This window comes from Carettochelys insculpta, chromosome 2, assembly GCF_033958435.1.
Source record: "Carettochelys insculpta isolate YL-2023 chromosome 2, ASM3395843v1, whole genome shotgun sequence".
NCBI lineage: Eukaryota > Metazoa > Chordata > Testudines > Carettochelyidae > Carettochelys > Carettochelys insculpta.
The window spans coordinates 240,712,295-240,733,672 of NC_134138.1; the positions used below are offsets into that span (position 1 = coordinate 240,712,295).

The 21,378-nt window shown below is 43.4% G+C and overlaps 1 protein-coding gene across 2 annotated transcripts in view; it reads left to right on the top strand.

Moving 5' to 3' along the window:
- The window catches only part of STAM (signal transducing adaptor molecule), a 75,808-nt gene that overhangs the window by 41,622 nt on the left and 12,808 nt on the right, over nt 1–21,378 (top strand). For both annotated transcript variants that reach the window (XM_074984828.1, XM_074984829.1), the window contains exons 8-12: nt 4,496–4,590; nt 6,401–6,489; nt 9,036–9,123; nt 12,815–12,869; nt 13,715–13,868. In XM_074984828.1, the coding sequence (XP_074840929.1) occupies nt 4,496–4,590; nt 6,401–6,489; nt 9,036–9,123; nt 12,815–12,869; nt 13,715–13,868 (481 nt within the window). The remainder of the gene's footprint in view (nt 1–4,495; nt 4,591–6,400; nt 6,490–9,035; nt 9,124–12,814; nt 12,870–13,714; nt 13,869–21,378) is intronic.

Sequence of the window (21,378 nt, forward strand, 5' to 3'; positions counted from 1 at the left end):
AGGAATACACAGTAATGCCAACTGAAAATTCTCTGTATTTGTATCACAATTTGGTTGGGTATATGAAGGCTGGAAAGTTCTATGATCTTTAAAGTGCTATAGATCAACTGTATAAAAACACCCTTTCCAAACAGAAGAAATAGATTAATATAAGCGTAGAAATATGGACCAAAGACTTAGGGTTTGGCTTTTGCAAGGCTCAGTAAAATAACTGGTTCCTTCTACAAGACAAGAAATCTATAATACACACTTCTACTCCCTACAAAAAAGAGACGACAATAAACTATCTGAATTACTTCATACCTTAAGTTACAATGGTGACAACCTCAGCTCACTGGGTAGTATTGTTAACCTTTCCAGCTACAGACTGAGCCCAGCAGAATAGTCTCTCTTAACTCGGGGACTTTTTTCTGTCCCACCTCCTCCATGAACTTAATACAATTTTGTGGTGACCTCGAAGCTGTCTTTTGCTGTCTCCATCTAAGGGAATACTTCCAACACACCAATGAACATCAGTCTAACTTGCTAAATTCCCCCCGCCCACCAACACCAAAAGAAAGAGTTCTATATGGACTCCTCCCTGTCCCCTCCCCATCATAGTGACCATAGTCTGGATATCTGTATTCAATGCTTCCACTACCGTGCACAGACTGACATTGTGCGCAAACAACACCAAGTGACACACAATCTCAGCTGTGCTGAGCGCTATGCTGTCCAGAGTCTCAAAAATAACTTGAACAATATAATCGTGCTGACTGACAAAGGGGGTGCTGTTGTCATCCTGAATAAGGCGGACTATGAACAGGAGGCATCTAGACAACTCTCCAACACCACATTTTACAGACCTCTTTCCTCTGATCCCACTTTAGAATTCCAAAAGAAACTACACCATCTTAAGGAACTCCCTGCCTCTACTTGGGACCAAATTCACACAGACATGCCATCTGAGCCCTGACCTGGATTATTCTGTTTGCTTCCAAAAACTCATAAACCTGAATACCCTGGATGCCCTATCATTGTGGGTATTGGTACCCTTACTACCGGACTAGCCAGGTATGTAGACTTCGTCCTCAAACCCTATGCCACTGGCACTTCTAGCTATCTCTGGTATACCACTGACTTCCTGAGGAAATTACAAAACATCAGAAATCTTTCTGACATCCTTGTCACTATGGATGTAGAGGCTCTCTGCACCAATACTGCCCATGAAGATGGACAACAAGCAATTAGAAACACTATCCCCGATGTTACCACCACAAATTTGGTGGCTGACCTACGTAGCTTTGTTCTCACCCACAATTATTTCCAATTTAGGGACAACTTATACCTCTAGATCAGCAGTACTGCTGTGAGCACCTGCATTGTCCCACAGTACGCTAACATTTTTATGGCTGACTTAGAACAATGTTTCCTCAGCTCTCATTCCTTATAACCCCTCCTTTACTTACGTTACATCAATGACATCTTTATCATTTACACCAATGGTAAAAACTCTGGAATAATTCCACAGAGATTTTAAAAACCTATACTCCACGATTAATTTCAGCCTTGTCCATTCCAGACGAGAGATCCAGTTCCTGGATATGACAGTACAAATCACTGATGGCCAGATCAATACCACTCTCTTCTGGAAACCCACTGACTGCTACACTTACCTACATGCCTCCAGCTTCCATCCAGCACACACCACATGATCCATCATTTATCATCAAGCCCTTAGATACCATTGCATCTGCTCCGATCCTACTGAGAGAGACCAAAAACGTCAAGATCTCTACCAAGTATTCGTAAAACTTAATTATATACCGAGAGGAATTAAAAAGAACAGATTGACAGAGCCTGATGAATACCCAGAAACCAACTACTTCAAGATAGGCCCAAGAACACCACTTGTCATTACCTATAGCCCCCAGCTCAAACCACGATAGCGCATCATCAACAACCCACAACCTATACTGGTGCTATGCTTCAAGAGCCCTAGGTGAGAGGCCTTTTCTCTCCTACATACAACCACCTGACCTCCAGGGAAGTTCTCACTAGCAACCACAAGCCATACCACAGTAATATTAATCCTGGAACTTTTTTTCTTGCAGCAAACCCCATTGCCAGCTTTATCCACATATTTATTCTGGAGACACCGTCACTGGACCTAACCATGTTAATTACAGGATTAGGGGCTCACAGTCCTGTACTTTAACCAATGTTATATATACCCTCATGTGCCAGCAATGCCCCTCTGCTATGTATATTGGACAAACTGGACAATCGCTTTGCCAAAGAATGAATATTCGCCAAAGCAGATATTAGGAATCTGAATACACATATACCTGTCAGTGAGCATTTCAGTGGAGTGGGCCATTCTGTTAAAGACCTGAGAATGTGTCCTACAACAAAGGGATTTTAACAGCAGATGACAAAGAGAAATGTGTGAACTGCAGTTCATGCTCAAATTTGATACATTGAGGCTTGGTCTTAATAGAGAAATTACCTCACGCATAACAAAGAGCTTCCCCATCTTTGATATTCATAGTGATCTCAGGCAGCACACTTAGTAGGTCACTCACCTCCCCCCACACCCCTTTCAGTCCTATGTATTTGATTTCTTAGCTTTTATTTCTTTTATCTCTTTGTTATAAAACGGTCTGTGCTGTTCTAGAAATGGCACATCTCCAGATCTGAAGAAGGGGTCTGCCCCACAAAAGCTCATCACCTAATAAATTATTTTGTTTAGTCTTTAAAGCGCTGCATGACTGCTTCTTTGTTTTGTTAGAATACAGACTAGCACAGTTATCTCTCTGTTACTATTTGGGGCAGAGGTAGGAAACCCCCAGCCAGCAGTCTGGATCCAGACCATGGCTTGTTTAGATTCAGCCCCAGAGGCTCAAGGCTTCCCTCCCCAGAATCTGGCTTGTGGCAGGTGGTGAATGTGGAGCTCCAAGCCTCGTGGGCCGGAGTCAGGCAAGACATGCCCGGATCCAGCCCATGGGCTCTGTCTGGTTGGAGCGGGAAGTGGTGGTGCTGCAGCTGCTCCTCATCCCCAGGGGGGATTGGGAACTCAGTGCCACCTGGATAGGCTTTCCTCACTACTCTAATGGGCTGGTGTTTCAGTCAATCAGAACAGCAGTGGAGCAAGCAGTGCCTGGAAGCGGTGGAAGAAAAGCCTCTCTAGGGAGCATTTCTCTACACTGCCGTTCCCCCAGCCAGGGGAGGGGTGGCAATGATGGTGCATGGATGTAAGCATCCCCTTCCCCATCACCCAGACCTCACCCTGCTTCTGAGTCCCCCCTCCTGCCCAGAAGCCCATCCTTGTTCCTGTACCCTCCATCTCATCCAGATCCCAATCCTCAGCATTCTTCTGCACCATCCTTCCAATCCAGACTCCTCACCTCCAGCCTGCTCTTGAACCCCTCCTCCACCACTGTCTCCAGCCCCTTTATGCACCTTTCATCCCCTTCAGATTGCTCCTGCACCCTCCCTCCCATTTAGACCCCACACTTGCTCCCCAGTAGGCCATTCCTGCACACTAAGCCCTGAACCGCACCTCCATTTTTAATCTCCATCTGGTCCCCCCCGCCCCCCGCAGAAGAGTTAATTTGACCTGGGACAAGTCTGAACCTCAGTCCCCCTTTCTATACTCCCCTGCCCGTGGTACTGGACTGGAGTGTGAGGTATCTGTCGAACATTTTTTTTTTTTTTTAACTTTTATGTGGCCCCTCACTCAAAAAAGATATTCTACTCTTGATTTTAGGGTATAATCTGCAAAGTGCCAATTATCTTCAGCTCCCCTTGATATTTTCTAGCACTTTGCAAGATCCAAGCCCTTAATGCAGAAGTTCAAAATCAGTAGACAAACATAAATGTTAGAACTGTCATACCAGGCTAGGTCAGTAGCCCTTTCAGTCTAATGGCCTGTCTCTGGCAGTGTCTACTACCAGCTGATTATTCAGAGGAAGCTGCAAGAAATTGTGCATCAAGCAGTTAATGAATAAACTGCCTATCAGAAGAGTTTCTTCCTAATCCCTGAATGCCACCCCCCCATGCACCTCATGAAACGGGTCTTTGCCCACGAAAGCTTATGCTCCAAAATATCTGTTAGTCTATAAGGTGCCACAGGGACTTCTTGTTCTCCTGTCACCTATGGCTTTTTCCAGTTTTCAGAAAAGGGGAAACATTCATGTTCTTAAGCTCTTTTCACCCTCTAATCCTTACTATAATTATGAATGTGTTTAGGTATACAATTCTTTTTGGATTCCTGCTAAATTCTTCAAATTTCCAACAGGATACTTTGTAAAAAAAGAGAGTCCTGCAAAATCCATAAATTGTTGGAAATACAGTCATTCTCATACTCAGCATTTGAACACATACATTAGAACCCCGTATTTATATTAACTTATTTGCCCATTGAATACTTTTGTTTAAATCGGTTGAACTTGTGCTTGAATTATGCTGTAATGTAAAGCATTTTACTTGAGAACTATTTTTTTTTAATCTTCAGTGATCCAAACTGGTGGAAAGGTGAAACTCACCAAGGGATAGGATTATTTCCCTCTAATTTTGTAACAGCTGACCTTACTGCTGAACCAGAAATGAGTGAGTAACACTATGTTCACACTGAAGAATATTAACATAAAAGAACACTCTGAATGTTTGTTTTGGTATTTTTAGTCTATGAATGCAGTGGTATAAGCACAATTAAAATGAGAAATTAACAGTTCTGAATCTTTTCACGCCAAATAATAACCTTAGTAAAATTCAGCATAGAGCGTCTAGTCCTAATGTGGTCATCTAGGTCAGTGTGGATATGACTGTCACTTCATTAAGAGACCTGTTAGCTTTTGTCTACTGAGGAACCTGCCACCAGACTGTTCTGCTCTAAGACAAAAGTAGGCAAATCTAGCGTTTAGCATGGGATGCCCAACTGTCAAGAGGGATTGCTCAACTATGAGATATAGGTACTAGCACGAGGGGTCCTTAAAGATAGAAGAAGATGGGATTCAGGCTTCGACAGCCATGCATTAATGCTGAGCAGGGCAGGGCAGGGATGGCAGGCAAGTCTTGCTCCCCAGATACTCTGCAGAGACTGGTACAGATATGATGCTATACCTGGGCTTGAGGTTTATTCTTGTAATGGGGAATCTCATGAGCTTGTGCATCATGCTTCAGACTTCAGAGTCAATCTAGAATCCACAAAAAGAGAGAGCATGAAAGTACTGTTATTGAACCAGTGGACTGCATGTAAAAGAAGGGATCTTTCAGATAATCTGTTTCCCTTCACACATTTTCATTCAAGTATACCCATGTTGTTCTGCCTGGTAGCTCATTTACAAGGTTAGAGATACATCAGTGCTGTAACAGAAACCAAGAATCCTATGATGTAGCTTTATAAACAGTAGTGGTGGTATCTGCCAGTCTTAAACTATTCTGTGAAGGGTCCTTTTGATCCTATAAATAAACTACTTAAAACTTATCAGGGCAATGACTGGATTGGAAGTAGAAAGGGCCAGAAATCCAGTAGAAGAAATCTGCAAATTGGCCATTTTTTCCAGTATTCATAACTCCAAACATTTTACCTCATAGCTCTAAGAATCCTAACATGCAGCCTTGAATTGGAAACAGTTCAGTGCTATGGATGGAGTTAAAGTTAAAAACAAATCAACTATGACATTCATATTTGCAAGGTGCTTTTTTATATTAGTACCTTGTTTAGTTCTGCTCTGATTCTTTCATAAGAGTATAGGATTGGTGGATATGTACTGAATGAAAGGAACAGTTAGCTGTGTTAGTTTCTTTTATCAGAAATAACATACCTTCAGTCTGACTTTTGAGCACTTAAGTTAAAAAAAAATCATTAAGTCTTTGACCTGACACATTATAAGTCTGATTTAATTTTTCATTAGACTTAACTGGTGGGCTTGTTAGCTTTGGGTACTTTTGTTATCGTTGAAAAACTTATACTGAGATGGGATTCGATGCAACCAAGAAATGTTTAAGATACTCATGTGCATGTACATGTTCATGGTCACACGCATGTGAGCAATCGTAATGGATGTTGTTATCCGCTTACTTTATGTATCTATATCTAAGTCAGTTTTGATATAAAATAAGATATGGCTTGTTTTTAAGTAGTTGGTATTTACCCAGGTCCTATTTTCAAAAGTCACAGACCCTTGTCTTTAAGAATTTAGTATTAAGATTGCAAAGATAAATATATGCCAGGAAGGGCCATTTTGTTTTTTCAGAAAATAATCAGTTGCTTAAATTTTGTTTCATTTCTTCGGTTTCATGTTTACAATGTATTTTAGCCTCCAAATAATTTGAATGGCAAAGAAAATACTTTCAGAATAATATTTTATTTTAGCTGTTAAATTGACTTTTTTAAAGGCGCTCATGTGTTTTACAGTGAAAGTGGAGAAGAAAACAGTACAGTTCAGTGATGAAGTTCAAGTAGAGACAATAGAACCGGAGCCAGAACCAGTATATATTGATGAAGTATGTACAATAAAAATATTGACTTCAGCATTTAGTATAACTCAGCCAATGGTGTTCAGCCTTTTAGTCTAATAGCCAAAAATACTCCAAAATATCAAGGGGACCTTAATCTAGAAGAAGAGAAGCATTTTAAAAGGTGAAGATACTTTATATTTTCACCCCCAAAGGCCCTTTTTTCCCCATTCCCCTCTCTTGTATGTTCCTATTAAACTGAATTGGGAACAGATTCTAGCTTCGATTCTTGGGCCCAAACTGTAGGTTCAAACTGCATGTCTATTTTTAAAGCACCAGTTTGATATGGTGTAGTGGCTTCCTTTTCCCAATTTTACTTGTATTGCCCCATCTCAGTCAAACACTATGGCTTGGCCCTCTTCTCCGAAATTTTCTCTGTGTAAATATCACCTTCTGTCCCAGTGATTGAAGGAACTTATTTTTTCCTTATGTTCTTACACAGGAACCTCAGCCTGGTCTTGTCATAAGCTGCCTTAAGGATTCACGCCATCTTTCTTTCAAAACCTATTCCTGCTTCTCAAGACCACAAACTTGTCCCAAATCTTTCCTTCCTTTTCTCTGTTCTGCAGGAATATCCTCATTCTCCCAATCCCTCCCTCATGCCCCGACCTGCCCCTTCCCCAAATATAAGTTATTGAGGCCTTACAACTCCCCTAAAATCAATTTCAGCTTCTGTCTAGTTCTGCAAGGAGGGGAGGGTGTCTACACAGCAAAGTTATTTTGGAATAACAGCCACTATTTCAAAATAACTTTGCGTGAGTCTACATAACATAACTGCTATTTCAAATTTATTTGGTAATTATTTGGCAGCTTATTTTAAATTTCATGAGGAATAGCACCTATTTCAAATAGATATTAAGGAAAAAGGGCTATGTAGACACAGAACAGGGGTTATTTTGAAATAAGCTATTCTGGAATAGTTTATTCCAAAATAAAACTGCGGTGTCGACATAGTATTTCAGTGCTTCCAGGGTCTCTGATCCTAATTAGGCTCTATTGTGTGTGGACACGTTATTTCGGAATAAGTTTTGCTTTTATTGGGTCTTTCAGAATAACGTGTATACACTACAGGGAATAGCTCATTTTAGAATAATAACTCTAGTGTAGACATATCCTGAGACTCCTGCCTCTGTTGGCCTTTCTCATAGCTTTCGCTTTTCTGCGAGTGAAAGCCACGATTGTATTTGTGCTGTGCTGCTGTTGACCCACTTGCTTCTTCCCTTTCCCTTCTGGTCTTTTGAAGGCTGTATGGGTCCAGCTGTCTGCTGTCTCACTACCTGCTGCCATCCTCTTAGAATGTGCCTAGACGGGGAAAAGTGGTATATGTTTAAATTGGCTTGATTTAACACCGATGGCACGGCTTCCAGCGTCTTCCATTTGAGTGGAGCTTTTCCCTTGTAATGAGCTAACATAATTGCAAAGCACACCTTTTTGCCCATCAAGACAACACTGTAAATGCCACACTGCTCAGAGCCTGCTTTGCCCTTAGCTTTCTCCTTCCCTTTGGGAAAGAGGCTGGGAAAGGAGAGTGGACGCTATTAGTGAAACACATGTTCCGTTTGTGTTCAGATATAAATTCCTGTAATGCTGATGTGTCAAGGCCCACTAATTAGACACCATTGAGCTAAGCTGTAGATTATCAAAAACTTTGTGCCCAGTTATCTATCCTACATGCCTGTATAAATGGATTACAGCTGAAATCAATTAACCAAAGTATTTAGGCCCAGATACTTTAAGGCTCACTGTATGAAAATGCCTTTTCTTCTTAAATGTTAATAAAGACTTATTTAGATGCTCATAGACCACTGGTTATGCTTTCTAAGTATGGGACTTTAAATACATATATAACTGGAGCTGTATTAATACATTTCTTTGAGTGTACTTACTATGTGCACTTTGTAAATACTTACATACCCCACTAGATGGTAGCATTACATGTACAATGGAAGTAGAAAGAAAAGTAGAAGCTGCTTATAAAATAAAATTCTGAGGAGTTATTTTTATATATTCCAAAAGTTATTAAACCATTTTGTCATATTTGTTGCTGATCTTTTTTAATTGTTGTCTGATTGTCTTTAAAAGCTACATTTGCTTTTTGTGTGCAGTTGAAACTTGCAGATGGGTACCTATCTGCTGGGAAATAAGAAACAGAGAGAAAAATCTTTAAATAAATAAATAAATAAATAAATAAGCAAGCAAGCACAAAAGGAACAAGAACACTCCATTTAATCTCCTGAGAATTTTTTTGTTTATTTATTTATTTGGAGGGGAAATAAATAATTTGGCCCTGTGATAATTGCCATTATTAGTGATGAAAATCTTACATAAAGGCTTAGACCACTGTTCATATCTGCTGAAATTAAGTATGTTGTTATTGCTGGCAGAGTCCCTATCACAGAGGATCAGAAAGTCCAGGTACGCTGTGTAAGTGAGTTGATGGGGAGGGGGGGAGTATTGCGCAATAGTAATCATGTGGAATCCAGTGTAAAACTCAGCTATTTTTTCCCATACTGATTCTCTTATTTTTATTATAGGATAAAATGGACCAGCTGTTACAGATGTTACAAAGTGCAGATCCAACTGATGATCAGCCAGACCTCCCAGAGCGACTTCATCTCGAAGGTAAGGCATGTTCTTTTCTGAATGATTGTCCACATGAATTCCACTATGATACACTTTATGTTCAGCTTCGTAAGGACCACAACCCTGATAAGACAAGGCCACTGATGTTCCATGCTGCTGAATGCTAAGATATTTCCCATAAATTCTCAACCTGCCCCTGCATTGGCACCTGGACTCCTGGGTGCCCAAAACAAACACTGTACTGAATAACTTCACTGTAAGCCCAGTACTAGAGTCTTGCAGGATTGAGGGTGGGGATAACAACCCTTCTACATCTGCCTCAATAGATGACTTCCCCATGTTCCAGGGCATCATTAGGCACATGATAGAGACCTAGTTTCAGGTGAAACCATAAAATTTTGTACATGTTGATTCAAACAACCCTGAATCTCTTATTTCTGGGCCTCAGGGTAACAGAAGATGCCACACTTGTTCTGGATTCATTGGATCATTGTTAGATTCTAGGTCAGCAAGAGTTTACCTTCCACAAGAAAGATTCCAAAATTATAGTGATCTTTATCAACTAACTTTGAGATCTTTCAAGAGCTTCAGTGAAATCCGGCCTCAGACTGCTGAGACTCATGGCCTCATGCAGTTAGATAATGCAATTCAACTACACTGCATGCAAGGGTGGCTTAAATTTGTATATATTTCCAGCAAGTAACACATGGACATAACCTCAATTCCACAAGAAGGTCCTCTCTTTGTTCTGCTGGTGGAAAAATATCCTTTCTCTGCATCTCTGCCTACCAACAGTCATAAATGGGGTTCATGCAGATCTCCTTTAAATTCAGAGACTCTTCAATATACTTGTCTTATAAATGCCTTAGAATTCAGACTCATCTGCCTGGGCAAAGGATTCCTCTTTCTTCACCTGGGATCCGCAGTTGAGTTACTGACTGACAACACTATAGCTATGATTTATGTTAGCAGAGATGGGGAGTAAAATCATCTGCACTTTGTCAGGAAGTCCTGCAACTCTGGAGTTGGTGCATTCCCAATCAGATCACACCAGTAACTCTACCCCTTCCTAGCCTTCTGAACACCTTTCAAGACCAATTCATCCTGCAATTGTCAGGCAACCATAAGGTGTCTGTGAAAGAGTATGTCTTCAATACACAGAAGATGCCGCCACAGTTGATCTTATGGAGTTCAATTTAGTGTGTCAGGTAGGGACATGAAGGACGTTGAAGGAAGTTGTTCAGTTGAAATTCGGATTATGCTCCAGAGCATGAAAGTGTCAATCCAACCAATTTATAAAGCTAAGTGGAAGAGGTTCCCTATTTGTAGATCTCAGCAGCAACTCTCACTTCACAGTATGCGTTTCAGCAATACTGGAGTAATTTGCTCTGAAACAACACAGGTCAGTCTGTCAGAAATGTCTGCATATCACCCTCCTACTCAGGTATTCTAGTGTGCCTCTCCACCCCCCAACCTTCACTGGTAAGGTTCTTTAAGAATCCAAATCATGTGTTTTTTTTTCTACCAGTTTGGGAGATCCCTTGCTCTAGGGATTTCAGTATAGTTTATGGGTCTGCCTCTTCTCCCACATGCATGCTTAATATGTGTTTGTATCTCTTGTCTCTGAACATGGTCTTTGAGTTGCCACTGCATCAGATTAGAGGGTAAAGCAAATTTGGGCTTTTGTGGCAGGTACACCTTATGATTTTTCATGAGAACAAAGTTTGTCTCAGTCCTCTGCCTCTGAGTTTTGTTTCCCAAGCCTCTCTCAGTATTAGGGGAGACTAAACTTCAGACATTGGGAACAGTAAGATCTGCCTTTCCACAGTTACAGGATAAAATCATTTAGGAGCACACCTAGATTGTCTGTGGCCTTTGCAGAGAAGCTTGAGAGTCAGAAAGTATCCGCTGAGATTTTATTTTTAAGTATGTCCTAACGGTAAAAGAGTACGTTATGCAGTAGCCTGGGTAGAGCCACTTAACCAAGCGTCCTTTGCTGCTCTTTTGAAAAATGTCCCTCTTTCTGAAGTCTGTAGCACAGCAACATGGAACATAGGCCAGGGTGGGCAACCTGTGGAGTGCTGTCTGCTGCTCTGTGCATGTGCCCTGCCACTTGGTGGGAGAAGCATGTGGCGGCAGCCGCTCTGGTGTGGCAGCAGCAGTGGTGGCAGTTCTGGTGAACTGTTGGCATCAAGTTAGAGTGAGTGGGATAGAGACTGGGGTTCCTGGTTCTGGGGGACGGGTCAGGGATTGGGTTAGAGCAGGAAGGCTGGGAGTGTCTGGTTCTGGGAAGGGGAAGGGGATTGGGTTAGAGTGGGGAGTTGGAGGTGCCTGGCTGTGCGGGAGGGCGAGGGCATTGAGCCACATGTTGTATACTTGTTTTTATCTAGATAGATTAAATATACAATATGTGGCTCTTTGCATTCCGTTTGTGGCTCTTGGTCCCTAACTAGCTGGCCATCCCTGGCTTAGGCCATACTTTAGCATAGGTTTCCAGATCAAGTTCCCACTTTCCCTGTCCTGCAGCCACTATTTAAGTAGGACTTCTATCATCTATCTTCAAGCAAACATACCTGCTCATCAGCCATGAAGAATGAACAGTCACTTGAAGAAAGAACACTTATGTTCCTGACAGCGACTCTGATTCTTTGAGATATGTTGTCCACATAATTTCCATGAGTTGCCTTCCTTCCCTGCTACTTATGAAATTTGTATTCCTCTAGAATTCTGTATATGTGGAGAAACATAGGGAATAGTCCTCAAATCGGGGTCATGACCCCCAGAGAGGGTAAGCTTACACGTGTGTCATGAGCTGTCAGCTTCTCCCCATACCATGCTTTGTCTCCAGCATTTATAATGATATCAAATATAAGAAAAGTTTTTGGTTTGGAAAGGGGGAGTTGTGCTCACAGGCTTGCTGTGCAAAGGTGTGGGGCTCACCAAAACAAATGTTTGTGAACTGTTGCTTTATGCTGCTAATAGCGGGGGAATGAATAGAGCATGAGCCATACAGGGTGCTGGCGTGGCCCCAGTGGACCATGCTAGACGACAATACAGTCTTGTATATATGGAGCTCGTTTGCGCCAAAAATGAAATCCATCTGGAAGAACCAGTTAGTGTAGGTAATCATTCTTTTTTAAAACTTCTTGAAAAATAATTTGGTGTATTTATGAAAAGTCAGAGGCTTCAAACTAATGACTATATTTTTTCTAACACAGGCCAGTTGGGTTATATGGGGAGGTGACTTCGTCTCCCTGTGCCTCATTTTCTTCATCTGTAAAATGGTGATAATGAGATTTTCCTCCTGTATAAAGTACTTTTGAGCTGCAGTTGTGAAAAATTAAGACGAGGGTTGTTTTTTTACAACAGTCTACTAACGTCTTTTGACCATCAGAATTGGCTCCTTGTTTTGAATTCCACAGTTCCATTGCTTTGAAGGAATAGAGAGGACTGCAAAAGAGGGGTAGTTATGTGGGGTATGTTGCTTCTCAGTTTGCAAAATCTCATTAGAGAACATAGTCCTCAACCTTTAATAAAGGTGCATAACCAATTTTCTCTATCTTACATAAGCACAAGTTAATTGTTATTTACAACGTTAGAAATTTCTTTTGACCTCTAAATCTTTCAGGTTGCTTTTAAAAATGCACTTACAACAATGATTACGTTCTGAGTTTCAGTACAAACAGTTGAATTCTTCATGATTGATTATATAAATTTAATTCTCTCCTAGCAATCTGCCACCAAATGGGACCTCTCATTGATGAAAAGCTAGAAGATATTGACAGGTAAGAAAGTACATATATATGCCCACATTTATATGGATTTTTTAAACCTCAGATTCTTTTGAAATAATAGCGTAAGTACCAGTTGTTTACATTATGGTACTGTTGATAATTTTTATATAATATATACTAGAAAAAGTACTTGTACAATAGTTTTGCTCCATCACTATGACTCCTAGGCACTATGGTAATATAAGCGATAAATAATAGCAATGTCCTTCATGGGAAGATGACTGGGGAGATTTTCTCTCAAAAGACTGGTGGTAATTTTAGTGTGAATAATTTATTTTGCTAAGTTTGGGGGGGCGGGGGGTGGGGAAGCCACCCTTTTTACTCATGCCTTTATTGGAGTTTTGGATTTTGTGTGTGTGATCCTTCTTTGGAGATGTTTTAGTAGTTTTATGTCCTTTTGGAGTTTTGCATTTGTAAATCTTTCTATATGTTTATATTTTTTAAAAGAATTTATAAGCCGCCTTGAATATTTGAAACAGAGAAGCAGGGTAAAAATAATTTAAATAATAAATAAATAAATACAATACGTCAGCATTCTAAATTTTTATCTCCTGCCTATACATAGGAGTAACTAGCTAAAATGTCTTGCTTGTTTAATAGATGAAGAATTAATATTTCTCCGTCTACTAATCAAAGTTATAATTCTTCATCAGTCAACAGTTCCCATGCAATGAGTAGTTTACTATTGTACCTCATGTAAGATCTACTGTATTTTACCCAGTTCAGTATAAATGGTTAGTACGTATAGTAGGCTGTATGATATGATAGATGATAAATGAAGATATTTCTACAGAAGGGAACTTCAGTTTGAATTAAAATATTATTAATTATTCCAGAAAACATTCAGAACTTTCAGAGCTCAATGTTAAGGTCATGGAGGCTCTTTCATTATATACCAAGTTGATGAATGAAGACCCAATGTATTCCATGTATGCAAAACTACCGAACCATCAGTATTATATGCAGTCTTCTGGTGTTTCTGGCTCTCAGGTAAAATTTTACTTTTAAAGAAACGGAAAATATTGAGTATATGTTGAGTTGACTGTGGATAAGTTACCTGTAAGATATTATTGATATACTATGACTAATCATTATACGACATTAGCCACAGTGAGGGTGAAAATATGTCTTATAACAGTAAAATTAATACAGAATAACTTTAAAGAGCAGATTACGGAAACTTGAAACCCTATTAGAGTGTATATTCTAACCAAGCGACTCTTACCTATATTGTGGTATTCTCAGTGTTCAGAATCTGCAACCTCTTCCGTATTTTGATAAGTACCTTTCGATCAGTTAAACTTACTGTTTTTTTCATGACTAGAGGGTGTTTTTTGGTTCCTAGAACTAATCTGTACTGTGTGGCCAGCATGAACAGTCAAATACAAAGTAGAGTCGTATTTAAACAAAACCTTGTTTGAGTAAAAGGCAACCTAAAAATAAAGAGAACCCTTAACTTGTTAATGTTCAATTTTAGGCTTTGAAAAAATTCTCTAGCTTAGACTTTGGCTTAATTTAGGTGTTTTGTTTATTTCAGTTTATAATATGTACAAAAAAGTGCTTGTCCTGCACCCTTTGTGCCAGAGTGGATTGATTTTAAATCACCAAGAAAAAATAATTGATTTTAAATCATGTTTCCCACTGATGCTACTTCACATATTTGTTAAACAGTGGTGCACATTTACCATTCAGACATGCTAATTTACAACTCTACAGCATTTTACAACATACAGGATGGTATGCTTTGTGCGTTTTTTAAAGATAACTTGATTTTTTTTATGAACTTAAAAAATAGCACATAATATTCTGCCTCTGTCAAGTTGCAGATGCAGCAGCAGTACATCAGGGATGGTAAGAACTAAATCACACACAGAACACAAGAGCACTTATATTTTATTAAACTAAATTTTAAATGTTGCATAAATGTTTCACATTTGCAGTTACAGTAGTCTCCTGAGTTGGCATCTGACATCTGTTTTTAAACTTTTTTTAATTTTCAGTTTTTATTGACTCTAACAGAAAAGTCTTCACAATGCTAAATGTGCAGTGTCCTTAAAACTTCTACAACCAGCTCCCATCTTCACCAGTAGAGCTGTCATTTTGATTCATAGACAAACAGAAATACAAGCATCCCTGCTTTTTTGATTCCAAGTTGATTTCTTAGCTTTGAGTGAATAATACCAAAGGATGAAAATATTCTCTGCTCTTACAGAGGGAAGCTTGTGCTTTGAAAAGTTGGCTTAGCAACTGAAGGAACTCTGTTTCAAGGTGCCTGGCTAACGACTTCTGCCAGTTTAGGGGAGAGACTTGTTCAAATCATCATCAGCAAATATGTACTGATGAAGTGGTTTCACTCCAGCCCTGATATTTATTATGACTGGCATAACTGAGGAGTGATTTTTGGGATGCCCAGGCCATGGCAACAGTGGCATCTTCAGAAGTTAGACATCTACCTTTATATCTGGTGTTGAGCATGTCTGCAAGAAAATGAGATGGAGTTAGTGCTTGATCTATTTGCTGCTTTATTGTCTGCTGTTTAAATTTCTGGTGATGTATTTCTTTCATCAATGTCTCTTGAAGTGCCTTCCAAATTTTGACAGCATCAGCAGTTTATCTGAAATTTAAGGCTGTGGATAATAAGTTTCTGTATACTGAGCATATCCTTTACATTCTTCTTTAATATGAAGTTAGTTACCTGGGGTGAAATTCTTCCTTCTATTTAATCATGATTTTCTTCCCAGAGTTTTATGAGACGAGTTCATTTCTTAATAAATTACAATAGTCCCTTGAGCTATGCGAGTGTTGTGTTCCCACGCACCCGCACATAACTTGAATTTCATGTCAGTCAGGATGGGGGCAGCTTTTTTCCCCAGTGGAACGCATGTTCTGCAGCCGGGGAAGCAGCAGGAGCACCTGAAGCTCCTTTTGAAAGTTAAGTCCTGGGGCTGTGGGGAGGTCCGTTTCGGAGATTTAAGCCTGGTGGTGGAATGGGGCTGTGGGAGGGGGCAGACGGGTTAGGGCTGCCGGGAGGCAAGTGGGTGGAGTTAAGCTGGAGCCACCCAGGCCTGCTAGGGGTTGGGCCGGAGCTGGGTGTGGGGGCGTGTGTTGAACCAGTTGCCGGGGTGCGGTGTTAAACGGGGCTGCACAGGGCCTGGGGGTTTGAGCCAGGGCCACGGAGAGTGAGATTTTGATTTGCGCTTAACTCACATTAATGTGAGTTAAGTGCAACTCAAAATCGTGTATTTCGAGGGATTGTTGTATTCAAAACAATCAACCATAGAATTCCATTGAACATCTACAGGGAGAATTAGTTTGGCTCCTCCTATTCTCTTGTGTGAAGCTGAACCAAAATTATTGTTCCAGAAGTATTTTGTAACTTAAGTGTTTTCTTTTAGTCCTGGAGAAGGCATACGTAAGTCTTGGGCTTAAAAATGCATTACATGGGCACTGCCGCCTTATGTTGTTTAGGAGCATCCTTCTGTTTCCTCTAAGTGGTCTTGTCATCCATGACAAAACAGTGCATGTGACAGTAAGAACTAGCTGGTAGTTAGGCTGGACAAATGAGATCCATTAATTCATTTTTAAGAGACAGGAAATGTAGGTTTAGAATGTTTTTGATGAAATTTCTAATTGTAATTATTTTTAAATGATAAATTTAGTATTTTATTGATTAAAACAAATCTAAAAATCTGGTTTTAAAACAATAATATGACTTTGTTTTTAAATCTACTCTACTTTGTACCAGTGTGAAAATAAAGTGAGCAGTCCACACATTGAAAGCAAAAAGTAACTCATTACAGTGAAGTTTTGAATTCAGCCATATGTTCCTTGCATTACTTGCTTAAAACCATGTGTAGGAGTTGCTTTTATTATAGAAGTGCATGGATGGCAGTACCCTTAAGGTGTGTGTGTATTCATACTTCTTTGCATATTTGCCCCTCCCCCTGCCCGAGCGTGGCTATAAATAGCAATGTAGATGGTGAGGCATGTCATATCTGAGTAAAGACACCATTGAAAGCTGTTTGTATGCAAGTACATACCGTATGTACTCTCTGCATGCCGAAGCTGTTGCTGCCTTTTCTACATCACTAAAAATAGCAATGTTGGTATTCTGCTGCTGGAACCTTTCCCTGCTGTAGGAAAAGTTTCTGGCAGCAAGAGAAGTCTCAAGCAATGGGAAACAGCTGGGAAGGGCTCCAGCAGCTGATTCACATTGTTCTTCAAACATATCCACACTTCCTCCCAATAAACAGTTTTCCTTATGATGTTCCATTCTTGCAACTAGATCCTCCAGCTCCTTGCCCTGGAAGCTGAAGGGAGTGCCGTGCCAGCACCCTGGTACTGGAGCTTATCCTTGCCATGAGAAAAGAATTCAGCAGGAGGAGAAGACTCTCGCAATTCCCCAATGCTGGAGTCTTCCCTCGTAGCAGTGAAAAACTTTGATAGCAGGAAGCTGATGAAGCTTTTCCCTTTTGTCTTTCCCCCACCGCTCTGAGCTTTTCACCAACAATTGAAGCTGTCCACTACAATATGAATACTGCCTGCTTTTAGCTCTTCCCTTACTTTAGACACCATCTTATACGTCAACAGTTCATTGTTTAGCTTTTTGGCCCTTAAATGTAGAGGGATCTAATCATTCTCCTTAAGTCATATTGCTCTTGCAGTTCGTGCTTTCATTCAGTTCATATGCTTGTGGAAATTGCTAAAATCGTTAGACGTATGCTAGCCATTGTAATTCTTCTAGTGCATAATTACCACTTTATTTTTCAGTTTATGAAAATATCAGAGGTGGTTGGTATTCCAAACTGTGCAGTCTCTTAATTGTCTTTTGTGTATTTGGTCATTTCTAAGGACTTCCCTAAGCCTCAGAGAAAAGGCTTGATTTTTTTTTTTTTTTTTTGTGAAAATGAAGTCTAAAAATATGAGCCTGTTAATAAGCTTCTGTATTTCTCATCCTTGTGTTTTTGGGTAAAGCATTACTGGTAGAATTGGTTCTTTTAGTTTCCTAATGGTACACGTGCATCTGCCTGTAGTTTCTTCTGACATGCTGCCTTTTCTTTGCATCTTGGCATTAGAACAAATAATTAGAAATCCTGAGTGTCTCCGCACCTACGTGTAATCGGGTTCAGTGTACACCCAAAGCAAATGTTTTAGCTGCCATACAAACAGGCACACATCTAACTGCAGAAGAAATACAGAACTTTTGGGGTCAAAGAGCTACCATGAAGGCCTAAAGAAGCTAGGAAACACCTTCCCTCATTTCCTAAATGAAGCATTCTGACACTTACATTGTGTAGACTATGTCAGTAGAGCTAGTACCTCAGACTGATAGGCCTTAAGATTACTATGATCCGCTCTTGTACATAATGCAGTCTGTTGTTTCACTTAGTTATCCCTTCAGTAAGCTAAATAACTTGTTTAAACTGAAACGTTTCTTTAGAAGTTCGTACAGTCTTGATATAAGACATCAAGGGTGTGTCTACACTAGCACTCTATTTTGAAATTAATTTCAAAAGTGGCCCCCATTTCAAAAGAGGCTGTGGAGCATCTACGCGCTCAACAGCCTCTTTCGAAATTGTTTTCGGCAAAAACGGGTCCGAATTTAGAAATCACTCTTCCCATCCGGGATTGGGAAGAGTAGCCTCTTTCGAAATAAAATTCCGAAATAGTGTATGTGTAGATTCTCCGCGGCCCACAATTTCAAAATTTCAAAATTGCGGGTCCGCCATGGTGGCGGCTTCAGGGAGTGTAGGAGACACGCTAGCAAGTCCCGGCAGGGCTCTGGGGTTCCTGGGCCAGCCCCTTAAAGCCACAAGGCTCTGGAAACCCTGTGCAGGAAGCTGAGAGCATTCCTGGGGCTCGAGAAGCACGAGCTCAGCCCTATAAATGCTCCAGCAGCCACACGGACGTGCCACCCAGCCCATCAGTGGGATGGCGAGCCCCCTGCACTCTGGGGCACCCCAGGAGGCCCCCTCTTCCCCACCCGAGGGGTCGCCGGAGGAGAGCCAGGGCCAGAGAAGGAGGGGCCCGTCCTGGACGGAGGCCGAGGTAAAAGAGCTCCTCGGCCTCTGGGCGGAGCAGGAGGTGCTGCTCCACGGCACAGGGAGGCCCCGCAATGCAGCTGACTTTGAGCGGCTGTCCCTGGGGCTGCGGAAGTGGGGACACCCCGAGCACCTGGCTGCTCAGGTCCGCTCTAAAGTTAAGGAGCTCAGGCACGCCTGTGGCCAGGCCAAGGATGCCCACAGCCGATTGGGGGCCAGGGCCAGCCTGAGGTGCCCACACTGCCGGGCACTGCAACAGCTCCTCGGCCCGAAGGATGCCCCAGAGTTGTTGGTACTGATGGACACAGGTGGCCCAGACCCCGACTGGGAGATAGACCTGCTGGAGCAGCCGGGACCCTCCAGCCAGACCACACCTGCAGGGGCTGGGAGCAACTCGGAGGAGGGGGCCCATTACTCATCGCAGTGAGCTCCGGGACCTCCAGCCAGGTGTCCTCGAGGGTGGTGTCTCCAGAGGCCCAGGTAGGTGACAGGTGGATTGGGTGGCCTGGGTGAGTGGGGGGGGGCGCCTATCCCATGGTACCCGGCCCCATCCCAGATCCAAGCATGGCACCATCCAGCACCTGTACCCATGGACAGCACCCTAGCCTGCCCGACCAGGGAGGGATGTGGGGGCCAGGCTGCAGCCAGCAATTGCTCCACAGACGAGGTCCTGGTGGGCGCACAGGAGCCCCAAGGGGGGTCGGCAGGGGAGGCACAACCTCAGGGGATGGCCCGGGGATGGCGCGGGTGGAGACCCCAGTCCCGGGCAACAGCACTGATGGGTGGCCATTCTCCCCTTGTGTCTCTACAGCATCGTTCTCTGAGGGCTGGACCACACCCGTGCCACCCTCGGATGGAGCTGGAGAACCCTCCTCCTCATTGCCCCGGGTGCCCCCTGCCAAGACCCGGATGGCCCAACGCCGGCAGCACTACATCCCCCAGGAGGTGGCAGAGGCCTACACCGCAGCCATCCGGGAGCAGACTGCCGTGCTCCAGGAGTGGCTGCTCATGGAGCAGGAGGGCAGGGCCTGGCGGAGGGAGGTCTGGTCTGAGGTGGTCGCAGCCCTCCGATGGCTGGCCCTGCAGCCGGCCCCCCCCACCCGCCCCCCCCGCTGCCCCTGGACCCACTCCCACTGCTGTCCCCAAACACATCGCCTTCATCCCACCCACACTCAGCCCATCCGCCCGTCTTGCCCTGGCCAACTGGCTGGTCACCAGTGCCAGCCAGGAGGGGGAATCCCCTCCCTGGCCCCACCAGTGCCAGCCCACCCTGTTCTTCAGCCCCTGAATGACTCTATCGCCCCATCCTTCCAGCCCCCTTCCGGCCCCGACAAGGCCCCTGCACCGGGGCGGCAGGGGCACCCATACCCAATGGGGATCTCGCCCCTCCACCCCTGTGGGGGACTAGGCCTGCCCATGCCTGTGGCCCTGGCCACGGGGGCATGCCCCTGTCCCATTGTATATAGTTCTCCCCCTGTTCCCCCCTATTTAGCCCCAATAGGAAGACTCCACACCATTGTTTAACAGCCATTTATTTACATAGTTAGTCCCCAGTTAGTAAACTCTTTCTTGCACCCCAGTGTCCCCTGTGTGGGGGGGGGGGGTGCCGTGCTGCAGGGTGGGAGAAAGCCATGTGACAGGTGGAGGTCAGCGTGGCTCCTGCTTGAAGGCTTCCCGGAGGGCTTCCCAGTCCCTAAGTCCTTCACACTGTGCCTGGCGGCACGAGGCCGTGGGTAGCTGTTCTTAGCCAGGGCCGCTGTCCGCAGCCCATGCAGGCATGTAGCACTCCTGCTTGCTCTCCCCAACATAATGCAGCACGCAACAGGCCGCGACCACCCCGGGGAAGTTGTGCGGGCTGATGTCCAGCCGCGCGTTGAGGCATCGGAAACGCCCCTTGAGGCTTCCAAAGGACCGCTCGACAGTGTTGCGTGCCTGGTTCAAGTGGGCGGTGGTGTGCCCATAGGCCACTATACAGGGTGGCATTGTTGTGTCCCCCATGGGGAGCTCCCGGGCGGGGATATAGGTGCCCTCCTCCATGAGCTGCCCCAGCCAGGAGTTGCGGAATACCCGCGCATCATGGGCTTGACCGGACCAGCCAACGCATATGTCAGCAAACCGGCTCCGGGCATCAACGAGCGCGTGCAGCACCACCGAGTGGTACCCCTTGCGGTTGATACAGCGTCCTGCACTATGGTCTGGGGCGCGGATAGCAATGTGTGCGCCATCAAGCATGTCAAAGCAGTTCGGGAATCCAAGGGCTGCGAATCCCGTCATGGCGTCGTCCAGGTTGCCGAGGCGGACGACCCTCCGCAGGAGGCGGCAGTTGATGGCCTGGACCACCTGTAGGGAGGCACCAACATGTGGGCCTGTGCATTGGGGGGGGCCCCCCTGTCTCTACAGTCCCCCCACCCGGGGGCCCCCTGCCCCTACAGGCCTCTCACCCGGGGCCCCCTGCCCCT